Source organism: Neofelis nebulosa, chromosome 2, assembly GCF_028018385.1.
Source record: "Neofelis nebulosa isolate mNeoNeb1 chromosome 2, mNeoNeb1.pri, whole genome shotgun sequence".
NCBI lineage: Eukaryota > Metazoa > Chordata > Mammalia > Carnivora > Felidae > Neofelis > Neofelis nebulosa.
The window spans coordinates 141,178,138-141,190,448 of NC_080783.1; the positions used below are offsets into that span (position 1 = coordinate 141,178,138).

Genomic DNA, 12,311 nt, shown 5'->3' on the forward strand with positions numbered 1-12,311 from the left:
CATACTGAATATGTACGTCATTTAGAACTTATTGAACATATACCAAACGGCAAGCACGAAATCTCATTGAATCTCACAACAAACTGTGAGGCCTATAGGCATCGTTATCCCTGTTTTATAGGTAAGAAGCCAGGCTTAGAGAGATTAAATAGTCTTCCACTCATGTCCAATGGTAAGTGGGAGAGCTTGGGTCTGAATGTGGGTCTTTTGACTTCAAAGAACGTGCTCTTTGCTCTATACTTCCACGATTTCAGTCTTTGAGGCTTGCAGAAGAATTATCATTTTAAAAAATTAAATGGCAGAGCCCAAGGAACTGATTATCTTCCTCAAAAAATAAGATTACATAGGGGTGCCTGGGTGGCTCAGTCAGTTAAGCGTCCAACTTTGGCTCAGGTCACGATCTCATGATTCATGGGTTGGAGCCCCACGTCGGGTTCTGTGCTGACAGCTCAGAGCCTGGCGCCTGCTTCAGATTCTGTGTCTCCCTCTCTCTCTGCCCCTCTCCTGCTCGTGTTCCCTCTCTCTCTCAAAAATAAGTAAATGTTAAAAAAAGATTACACCATCCGAAACAGTGGCATACAAAATAAGATAGTGTATAAGCACTTGGGAAAGAAAAGGTTAAGCAGCAGATCTATAACCCATTCTTTCCTGTTTTGGGGGTGGAAGGACCACTCCTCCCCCTTCCCCCACCATCTTTGGCAAGAAAAAAAGATCAGGCTAATTGCTTGGTAAGCATACTAATGACAGGCCTCCCAATAAATAGACTAATGGTATGTGTTGCTGGAGAGTCTCATCCACTAATGCTTTTAGGACTTAACCTACTCTAGGATTGCTTATGGCAAACAAACCTAGAATGTACAGATTTATGGGGCCTGACCCTCTGGGGAATGTTACATAAGTTATGTAATTATCTGAGTATTATATGGAGATGTGTCATAACCAAGAAAGCTCCTTCTATGTCCGCAATATGAACTATGCATATTGTTTATGGCCCTCATAGATAACTTCCAGAGTGTGCCCAATGCAAAAAGGACCGAGGGAGCCATTTTGATGTATCAGGATCCTTGAGATTATTAGTAAGGTTTAATACTGGATATATTCTCTAACTCACATGAGTCTGATTTGACAGTTTCAATTCTCTGGGTTATCTCTATACTATGTCACAAAAGGCTACATGCAATCACGGGAGCCTCCCCTGGCTTGGGACTTTGACCTAAGATTTTAAAGATAGGTAAATTTTTCAAAGATGGAGGGTAAATGGATGATGTGAATAAAGAAAGAAACGTCAGAATAACCCAGAGGTGCATGAGACAGTAAGTGTTCAAACCTGACTCTAATGAGTAGTAAGAAATAAGGCTGGAGACACAGGGAGCATGCTGCAATGAATGTCAAAGAGAAGAGTCTAAACAGGATTCAGTTTGTGGAAGAAAATAAGGTATAGAAAATGGAACACAGGGGACACTACGTCAGCAGCACTGTGAGGAAAGGATTGAAGAGAGGGTGAATCTGGAACAAGGGAAGTCAGTTGGAAGGCTATGGCAGTAAGTGAACCATGGACATCCCGAAGGTCCCCAACTAGGACCATGGATATGGAGTGAAAGGAACAGCCAACACTGCACAGAGAAAAACATCAGTAGACCTCGTTAAATGACAGGATAAGGGTAATAAAGCCTCATTACAAATCCATTGGCAAATATGAGTAACTACCTCCCTCCATGAGGTGGAGCTTAATTCCCTCTCTCCCTTGAGAGTGGGCTACATTTTGTATCTTGCTCTTAAAGAACAGAGTAAGGAAAAGAAAAAACTTCACAGTGGAGAAACCTGGCAAATACCACCTCAACCATGTGATGAAAGTTCAAATCCCCACTGATGTCATGTGGACGCATGTACCTCCTGATACGATGTGATGACAAGGGCACTCTGCCTCCATGGAATTCCTCCCAAACCCCATAACCTCCATCTAGTCATAAGAAAAACAGACAAACCCAGACTGGGGGACTCTTTATAGAATAACTGGACAGTACTTCTTAACACTGTCAAAGTCAGAAAAACAGGGAAAGACTCAGAACTGTTACAGACTACAGGAGACCAGGAAGACATGACAACTAAATGCAGTGTGGCAGTCTGGATTGAATCCTAGAACAAAAAAGAAAACACTAATGGAAAAACTGGTGTAACCGGACAAAGTCTGTAGGTCACTTAAGAGTGATGTATCAATATCGGTTTCTCAGTTTTGACAAATGTCCCAGGGTAATAGAAGACATCAGCAATAGGAAAAACTAGGTGAGAAGGATAGAAGAGTTCCTGTGCTATCTTTGCAACTTTTCTGTAAATCTAAAATTAGAACACTGTTTTTCTTAAATGAGGAACTAAGGTAATGTCAATATCAGAATTTGGGAACAGGAGTAAGTTGGTGTCAAGAATATGAATAGGAAAGGCACCTGGGTGACTTAGTCGGTTAAGCATCTGACTCTTGATTTGGGCTCAGGTCATAATCTCATGGTTCTCGAGTTTGAACCCTGCGTTGAGCCCTACATAGGGCTCCCCACTGACAGTTTGGACTTGCTTGGGATTCTCTCTCTCTCCCTCCCCCAACCACCATGCTCTCTCTGCCATTCCCCTGCTCACACGCATGCACACAAGTGCTCACACATGCTCTCTCTCAAAGTAAATAAACTTAAAAAAAAAAAAAAAGAATATGAACAGGACCCAAGATGAACCCAAGTATAATAAAGCATCATCACCTTTCTGAGAGAGCTCTGTTCAAAAGCTAGGACCACCACTTTCTAGCTAGGGGATCTTGGACAAGGTTCTCCAACCCCTCCAATGTTTACTTTCCTCATTTGCAGAATGGTGATAACAGTTCATATCACATATTCTCATTTTTATTTAGTAGCTTTAGGATCTTGGAAAAAAATTTCCCCAAACTAAAGGTAAACAGCATAAGTGTAAAATAATGATATTAATAACCTACCGCTGATTCACAAAAGGGCTGGAAAGTTCTGCAAGCAGGCGAAAATTCCCAATGTATGCCAGCACTCCATCCTTCTGGATGATAAACATAAAATACAATGTCAGGGAGGCCATTCTTATCAAAATTTCCAAATATTAAAGGAACATTCAATAACTTCTCAGCATAAAATAACAATCAATGTCAAAACAGACCAAGTCTCCTAATTTTCTTCATGAGAAATTAGAAATGTCACTAGAATTCTACATTATTTTTAAAAGACAGCATATTGTATACACTTATGTTCATTTATAAAAACAGATTTTAAGCTGTTGTCTCATGTTGAATTAATGAATTCTGCAAATAGCCATCAGTAACGGCATCCTCAAATTGCTGTAGAAATAATTACCAAAGTAGCGTGAATTTCAGCACTTGAGGAATTTTAGAGCAATTAAATACCTAATAGAAACTCATTCTTATATCTATTAATGAAAGCACCTTAAAATCTCAAAAGTGTACTTCATATCCTAATTAACAACACGTGAGCCTGTGAGCCGATGCTTACCTGCCAAATGTAACAACACATGCTAAAACTGATCTATCACATTTGACCTGCAAAAATATTTGTCAATCGGAAGATCCTACAGCTAAAACCCATACTTTCAGGACCTTTCTGAATTTAGGAACATAATACCTAGTACACTGTATGAATTTAATAATACGAAAAGTAGAGCAGAGTTAATAAGCATTAGAAAGAACACCAAACGTATACATTCCAAAAATATCATGTAATTTAAAAACTGTTACTAGGTAAATAGAGTCATTCCACCACTTCCAGTTAAATCAGAATTATGATTGTACATAAAAAGAAATAATCCTACCTGCCCCCAAAACATTAGGTATACGTGGAACTTCAGTCCTAAAAGCTATATACATGCTGCCTTCCAAATGGGAATATAAAGCAAAAACAAAAAACAAAAAAACCCTTTTTATTTGAAGGGTTTTCAGTTCTTCTCCACGGAAATTATTTTAGAGATTAAAAATTCAGAGCTGGTTTCAAGACTTAGCTTTTCCAAGACTAATCTAGAACTTTTTATAATCTCAAACTCACTGGCCTTAGGGAAACTGAAACGTGTGATGAGGAGAAATGGAAGGAGGGACAAAGGGGCAAAGGCAGTGGGCAAGGTGAGTACAGCCATACCAGTCCAAGCACACATGACAACAAAGGAGAAATAACTATGTACATGTGTCACGACTTTATCACGGAAATATAAAGAATCGGTGTTTATTTGAAATTATATATTTTTCTGTATTATTTACTTTTCTGTTACAATAAAAGCTTTTATTTAAACAAACAAGATTAGTTAAGAGTGGTAATTAGTCGTAATTAAAAATAGGACTAATTTAACAAATAAAATGCGTGAAACTGTAATATTTTTAGGTTTCCTTTTGCCCTTTTAACTTTCTTTTGGATATTTAAATTTAGGAGGCTACATTATTATATATTTTTAAGAGACATAAATCCGAGACTTTGTAAAAGGAGAATGTAAATACAATGGGACTAATTAAATAGTTGTTACCTATTTTTAATAAAAAATAATAGTGACATCTTCTTATCCACAATACAGATTTTTCTTTTTCTTTTTCCAGTATTACTTCTCTTAACTGCCTACAGCCTTTGGTGTGTGTGTGCGTGCGTGTGTGTGTGTGTACACAAGCAAGTACACACACACATATACACGCACACACACATATTTTTTTTTTCAAGAATGAAATACAGTCCAACATAAAATTACTTTGACTTGTAGCTCTGCTCTTAGGAATCCACATTACAGTATCACTCCAATAGGATGACCTCAACCTAAATATTTTCTTAACAAAGGTGTGAGCATAAAATACTTGAGACTTTTACTAGCAACAGCAGGCTTTTTGGAGTTACAAGAATTAAGTTCCTAGCTCTCTGAAAAGGTCCATCCACTTTGTATCTATAGGCTTGTTTTGATAGACCAGCTATTTGTCTCTAAGGTCTTTTGCATGTACAAATTCATCATATAAACTATCCACTTCTAAAATATCCATCCTTTTTCAATACTGGAAAGCATACAAAATGGATTCCAAATAAGTTACAGTTCTAGTGAAGAAAATCCTGTTCAATGTGGCTACCATTTTCTGGTAATGCTTTTGAGTTCAGAAGCAGTTTTATTTCCCCAAATGAGCCATTCTTCCATTGTATGCTTGTCACAACCCTCAGACTACATTAACTAACAGAGGTGCTAATAGTTCATCCTTTTCTAGATGCTTACGGGTTCCTCAGCAGTCATCAGTTTTAAAGAAACAGTACATAAATATCTGATTATTTAATGTAATACTTTTCTGTTTTCTCATCCTCGATTTATTTCCAAATTACAGAAGGACATTCTCTTTGCCTCACACTCTACACATATGATTTTACGGCTGGCCAACGCATGCTGGCAATAATTGTAGCTATCTTATAGGCACAGGTCTATGGAAGCCATCTCCCTCCATTTCTGTGAAGTCGAAACTCTCATTGGTTCTTCAGGTCTTGAGGAAGCTAAAGGTGGGAAAGAACTTTCATTATGAAAGCCTCAACATCAGAGGTAAGCAAATCACATCTCTTTGTGGCACTGTTCTACGCAAGGTGTGGAAGGTGTTTCACAGGTAGTATCTTTTCATTTTCTTTTGTGAGAAGTGTATAGACCGAATGGAATTTGCCACGTTTACATTTGCACTGTCTGCCAAATGTGCAGACGTATTGAGCAAAATCTAATTCGTCTTTGAACAACACATCAACAATTGTTATTTCATGTGGTTTCTTTATAATCTTCATAGGAGTCAAAAATTCAACTTGAAACTCCATTTTTCAAATCCCAGGAGATAAGAGTTTTTATTGCTGTGATTCCATGCAACATCTGCTAGAGGAAAGAAAGCACGATTATTGGGAATATCCAACAGAGTAAGCTCTCTCTACTGTGAGAAACCAACACATCTGTTATTAGAATTTACCCCTTTTTCGCCGACAGGATGTTTTCGTTGCAACCTCTGGATCGGGAAATGTAACTTTACTCAGTTTCGTAGAACAGTCAAGGGAACAATAAAATGTGTATATCCATATGGCATGTCCAAGTTTTATGCCTGCTATTATTTCAACTGAGCGTCAGTGTCTTTTTGGAAGATGAAAAACGTACAGCTCCATTTAGATGTACTTGTCTGTCTCATTTCAGACTTGTGAGATGCAGTCTCTTTAGGCGCTTTTCCATCCCCATCTCTAGCAGGCCTGTATTAGATTGCTAGGGGTGCCATAACAAAGTACCACAGGATGGGTGGCTTAAACAACAGAAACGTATTGTCTTACAGTTCTGGAGACTAGAAGTCTCAGATCAAGGTGTTGGCAGGCCCATGCTCCTTCTGGAGGCTCTAGGGAAGGATCTCCTCCAGGCTTCTCTCCTAGTTTCTTGCAGTTCCTTGGCTTCCAGGCATCCCAACTCCAATCTTCACATGGCATTTTCCCTACGTGCATGTATGTGTCCAAACTTCCCCTTTTTATAAGGATACCAGTCATGTTGGATTAAAGGACCCATCCTATTCACCTATGACCTCATGTTCACTTAACCAAAAACATCTGTAATGACCCTATTTGCAAATAAAGTCACATTCAGTGGTACTAGGGTTCAGATCCTCAACATAAGAATTTGGGGGTAGGATACAATTCAATCCGTAACAATGCCCAATCCTAAATTCTTTTCTGCATATTGTACAGTCTAGTCTCTTTTGGTCATCTAATACCCTAACCCATGTGTCTTTCCATCCACCCATAATAACATCATTATATACTAATGTATATAATATATATTATACATATTTCCATATATAATAACTATAACCTTCTTTATTGGTGAACTTTGGGGGTATTCTGGTGTTGGTATCATAGTGTTCTCATTCTCATCTGATCTTCCAATGGGCAAAGATGACTGTTAATGCTCATGATTACAACACACTTCCATGGCATCATTCAGTGTAATGTGACAATAAATGATCCACTATTATGAACTGCAAATCGTGGTTGCCACAATTTTTTTGCATCAAACGGAAAGACTTCACAGGATACAGGATTTTCAGTAGTAAAACAGTAAAAACCAGGATGGACTTGGGCAGGCCACTCCCTTATTATGAATTTTATTATAATGAATCCCAAATGGTAGGTAAACTTTTTCATTTTAATACATAATTAAAATCACATTCCTAGCTCTGAGAAAGAGGAATGAATAAAGAGTAAATGTCTGACCTCTCTAACTCATCCAGCACAAAGAAGCACTTTCAAGTAATAGGAAGCAAATTGCCTTTCATATTCCAAGTTCCTGGATGTTTTATGGACTTATTTTTTAGTTTGGGTGATTTATTTAAAGTTTAGGTGAGTGTTTCCAAAGGAAGTGATTGGAATATTTCAGTTAAGAAAAGGTCAGAAAAATAAGTAATTGTGTTTAGTTGGAGACCATCCTGGTAAAATTAAAAAGCTGATATGTTCTGCTTTCCTCTTCTCCCATAGTTAAATTCTTCAGTGACTAGGGGAAGGGAGAAGAGCTTTGAAAATAGTGCACAACTAGAACATGACCCTTGGGGAGGCAACAAATGCAAAGAAAAGAGTTACTTTAGTGAGATTCTTACTTGAACCAGACAGAAAAATTTCAGAAATAGCTGATTAGTATAATCCTCTATCATAATAACTTCATGTACTTAACACTCACTTTTGTTTTTAAAGATAAATTTTCCCATCTATAACATTGCCTTTCTCCCTCAGTTAAAGGTAGCTCTTTTTCCAATCTACTTTTCCTAACAATCTTCTTTTGTTTAGTTTTTTAAAAGTGTATGGCATTCTAGGTAACTATATCCAATGTTTAGAGAATATGACATACCAAATTGCTATATAATATGAGTTAATATATTCCTAAAGTCAGCCAAAGCGTTGCTAAATTACTTACTATATCTTTCAAATAAATCATTTTATCCACACATGAAATGCAATACTGAAATTTTTTAAGTTTTTGTTTGTGATTTCTAAAATATTTTTAAGCAGACAGTCCAAAGTCATGCAAAATATTGAAATAGTAGCAATCGCCTTACTCTTAAATTTTAAGAAACAATTGTAAACATTTCTTTCTAGTGAATTTTAAAAATACAAACTTATTAACTATACTATGTCTAAGACTTTTTTGAGAGTTTAGAAGATTTCTTCGAACTCCTTTCAAGTGGTTATAAAAGTAACTTTTAACCAAAATGTCAAATTAGTATCAGATAAAACCGGACTCTATAATAGTCTTTAAATACTAAAAGTTACTAGTAAAAATAGTCAATTTGATATGTTGCTTTCATCTAAATTTAGCCAAAATGCAGTTATCTCCACACTGAAAAAACCTCTTGAGTTTATAAAAGAAGTGGGCATAGCATCCTGGCTTTTCTTCTAATTTCTCTTCCCTCTTCCCAAAGAAAATGGTTCTCTCATATCTAACACAGTCGTTCTCAAAGTGTGGTCCCCAGACTAGCAGCATCACCAACACCTGGAAATTTGCTAGATGTACATTTTCTTGGGCCCCATCGCAGACCTACTGAATTAGTAACCGTGGAGGTCAGATGAGCAATATATTTCTAATAGGCCCTCCAGGTGATTCCAATATTGACTAAAGTTAGAGAACTACCATCCTAGCTTACAGATGATCTAGGAATCTCGAAGCCCTCAGGAAACTAGCTCCATACTTCTCTGAAATTGTAATTAGTGAAGATTTACAAACCCCCCATCAGATCCTACAGCATTAGCAAGGTAGACCAGCTGCATCCGTCTAGAAATATTTTCCTGACTCCTGAATCCTGAGCTAGGTCAGGTGTTTCAACAGATTTCTCTGCCTGTCTGTTAAAGTACTTACACCCTTGCAAATTATCTATATTCCTTGTGTCTCGTTTATTGTTGTATCCATAAAGCCTAGTACAGTGCCTGGTGCATATTTCCTGAGTTGAACCTCGCCTACTCCTCAGTGTGAAGCAAGGAGAATCACCTCCAAAACCAATTCCTAAGAGTCCTGCAAACCTATATCTGAGTGGGTGAGCACTCTGATGAGAATATTAGTGTTCCATTGTAAAAGAACAGGAGAAAAATATCCAGATTTTAATTTTGTAAAGAGATCAGTAGAAAAGAATTAGAGGTCATGAGAAATGTGTTATGATAAAAAAAAGTCTTGATATTTAATCTCCAAAACTTGATACATTTAGATTAGTGAAACAAGACAGAAAAAAGTGGGTTGGCAAGTAAGAGGTGGGGAAGATCACCTCACACCCATCACATTGGCTAATATCAAAGACAAAAAGTAAGTGCTGGCAAGGGTATGGAGAAAAGGGGACCCTCATGCACTGTCGGTGGGAATATAACCTGATGCAGCCACTGTGGAAAACAATAGAGGGTCCTCAAAAAATTAAGAATAAAACTATCATATGATCCAGCAATTCCACTTCTCGGTATTTACCTGAAAAAAAAAAAACAAGAACACCAACGCACCCCTATATTCATCACATTATTTACAACAGCTAAGCTATGGAAGCAACTGAAGTGCCCATCAATAGATGAATGGACAAAGAAGATGTGGTACGTATATACAATGGAATATTAGCCATCAAAAAGAATGAAATCTTGCCATATTTGAGAACAAGGATGGACTGGACCTGGAGGGTTTTAGGCTACATTAAATAAGTCAGACAAAGAAACAAATACCATATGATTTCACTTATATGTGGAATCTAAAAAAACACATGAATAAACAAAAGGGAAAAGAAACAGATTCTAGATACAAAGAACAAACTAATGATTGGCAGAGGAGAGGGGTGTTGGGGGGGCGGTGGTGTCAGAAGCTTAACAGAATGGAAAGGGAAGGGTGTTAAGAGGTACAAACTTCCAGTTATAAGTAGGTCATAAAGATATAATGTACAGCAAGGAGAATATAGTCAGTAATATTATAATAATTTTATATGGTGATAGATGGTACTAGACTTAACATGGAGATCACTTGGCAATGTATAAAAACATAAAATCATGATAATGTAAGCCTGAAACTAATAGGATATTGTTTAAGTATACTTCAATTGAAAAAAAAAAAAAAAAGAGGTAGGAGAATTTGAGACCTGCATGACAGCTATGGATCAGAAGGAAAATGGCTAGAAGCTGGTTATGTATGGGCATGCCAGCAAACTAAGAAGCCCTTTCTTAACTGCATGATTTGTGGCTATTACTGAACTTCTCTAACCCCATTTCCATATCTCTGTAAATATGGTGAATACTTTTTAAAGAGCTGCTATTAGGAGTGTATGGCTGCCCCTCCCACCGTCCTCATCTTCCCCATTTTATGAAACAGTGGAATGACAGAATTAACTGAGAAATGGAAGTGTCTATGAACCACTATATCCTGCTGCTGATGGCAGAATTTCCATAAATATTTATTGGCCAGCTGACTGCTAGAATCTTTCAAACTCTTATTCTATTTGGGCAATTCATTATGATAATTAAGCAAGTAAGTCTGGGGAGGCAGGGATGTTAGGACAGGATCACAAGCCTGTGGCATGGAGGCCAGGATTTGAACCCTAGCACTCCTGGGTGACCTCTGGCCAAGCTGACCTAAATTTCAGTTTCTCAGGGCACCGAGATCCAGTTAAGCATCCGACATCAGCTCAGGTCATGATCTCATGGTTTGTGAGTTGGAGCCCCGTGTCGGCTCTGTGCTGACAGCTCAGAGCCTGGAGCCTGCTTCGGATTCTGTGTCTCCCTCTCTCTCTGCCCCTCCCCTGCTTGTGCCGTGTCTTCTTCTGTCTCTCAAAAATGAATAAACGTTAAAAAATTTTTTTTAAATAAATAAATTTAAGTTTCTCCATTTGTAAAATGGGCATAATACCATCTTTTTTGACAGAACTGATGTGAGAACAAGATATGTACTAATAGCAACCAAGAAAAATATGAAAATAGAAAAGGCACTCAAAAAGTGGAAAAAAGGGGCATCTCGGGGGGCTCAGTCAGTTGAGCATTCGACTCTTGATTTCAGCTCAGGTTATGACCCCAGGGTTGTGGGAAGAAGCCCGATGTTGGGCTCCATGCGGAGTGTGGAGCCTGCTTAACATGCTCTCTCTCTCAGCCCCTTTCCCCTGATCTCCCACTCTCTAAAAAAATAATAATAATAAAATAAATAAAAAGTAAAATAGTGGAAAAAATTTTGCAGTTAAAGGTGAAACTGAACCCAGTAATTTTTCATATCCTGATTGTACAGAAGACTGATTAAGTTTAAGAACAAGTCCTAAAAGGGCCTATGCCATCCTGTCTATGTAGAAGTCTCCACCTCACTGATATTTGAGTCACTTCACAGGACCAAGGGCCCAGCCTGAAACGATGAGCAGAAAGGGATGATAATAAGAATGACAGGTCGCCATCACAATTAGTAAGGACTAAATGTTGGTTCACTATTGCTATTTCAAGATAAAACAAAAATTATGTCCACACATCACTTCTCAAAAAGTCGTCAATCTTACTTTCTAATTGTTGCAGGAAAAAAACATCCAGTTTGAAAAGAAAAATAAATACTTCCACGGGGGAACAGTTTTATCTACCAAATAGGTGACACCAACTTTCCACCTCACAACTATATTTCACTCAACTCAAATTTCACTCTGTTCAGGACAACTTTATGTTTCTTACCATCATAATGTGGTAGGGTTGAAATGGACTCTGAAGATGGCCTCGTTCTATTACCAACCGATTTTTATTTATTTATTTATTTATTTTTTTTATTTTTTTTATCTTTATTTTTTTTATTTATTTATTTTTGGGACAGAGAGAGACAGAGCATGAACGGGGGAGGGGCAGAGAGAGAGGGAGACACAGAATCGGAAACAGGCTCCAGGCTCCGAGCCATCGGCCCAGAGCCTGACGCGGGGCTCGAACTCACGGACCGCGAGATCGTGACCTGGCTGAAGTCGGACGCTTAACCGACTGCGCCACCCAGGCGCCCCTACCAACCGATTTTTAAATCCCATCTACCAAAGCTCTTCCAATTTGCCCTTCAGCCTGCACAACTCCATGGTGAGAAGTGTAGCATCTCCTAAAGCTGCCTGCTCCTTCCTGGGAGTGCTATTCATAAGTTTCAGAACTCTAATGCACCCTCTCTGACTTCCATCTACCAGTCCTACTTCTGATCATGGTAATCCAAAATCTCTTCTTCACATGATAACCCTTGAAATATTTAAAGACCATTCATGTCTACCTTCTTTCCAGGTATCATTTCCAATTTGCTCAGAAAATTCTGGTCTACCCCCTTCA

At 38.0% G+C, this 12,311-nt stretch overlaps 1 protein-coding gene across 4 annotated transcripts in view; it reads right to left on the reverse strand.

Moving 5' to 3' along the window:
• TLCD4 (TLC domain containing 4) overlaps nucleotides 1-12,311 on the reverse strand; it is a 103,860-nt gene that overhangs the window by 17,705 nt on the left and 73,844 nt on the right. For all 4 annotated transcript variants that reach the window (XM_058716481.1, XM_058716479.1, XM_058716480.1 and 1 more), the window contains one exon: nucleotides 2,975-3,048. In XM_058716481.1, coding sequence (XP_058572464.1) covers nucleotides 2,975-3,048 — 74 coding nt within the window. The remainder of the gene's footprint in view (nucleotides 1-2,974; nucleotides 3,049-12,311) is intronic.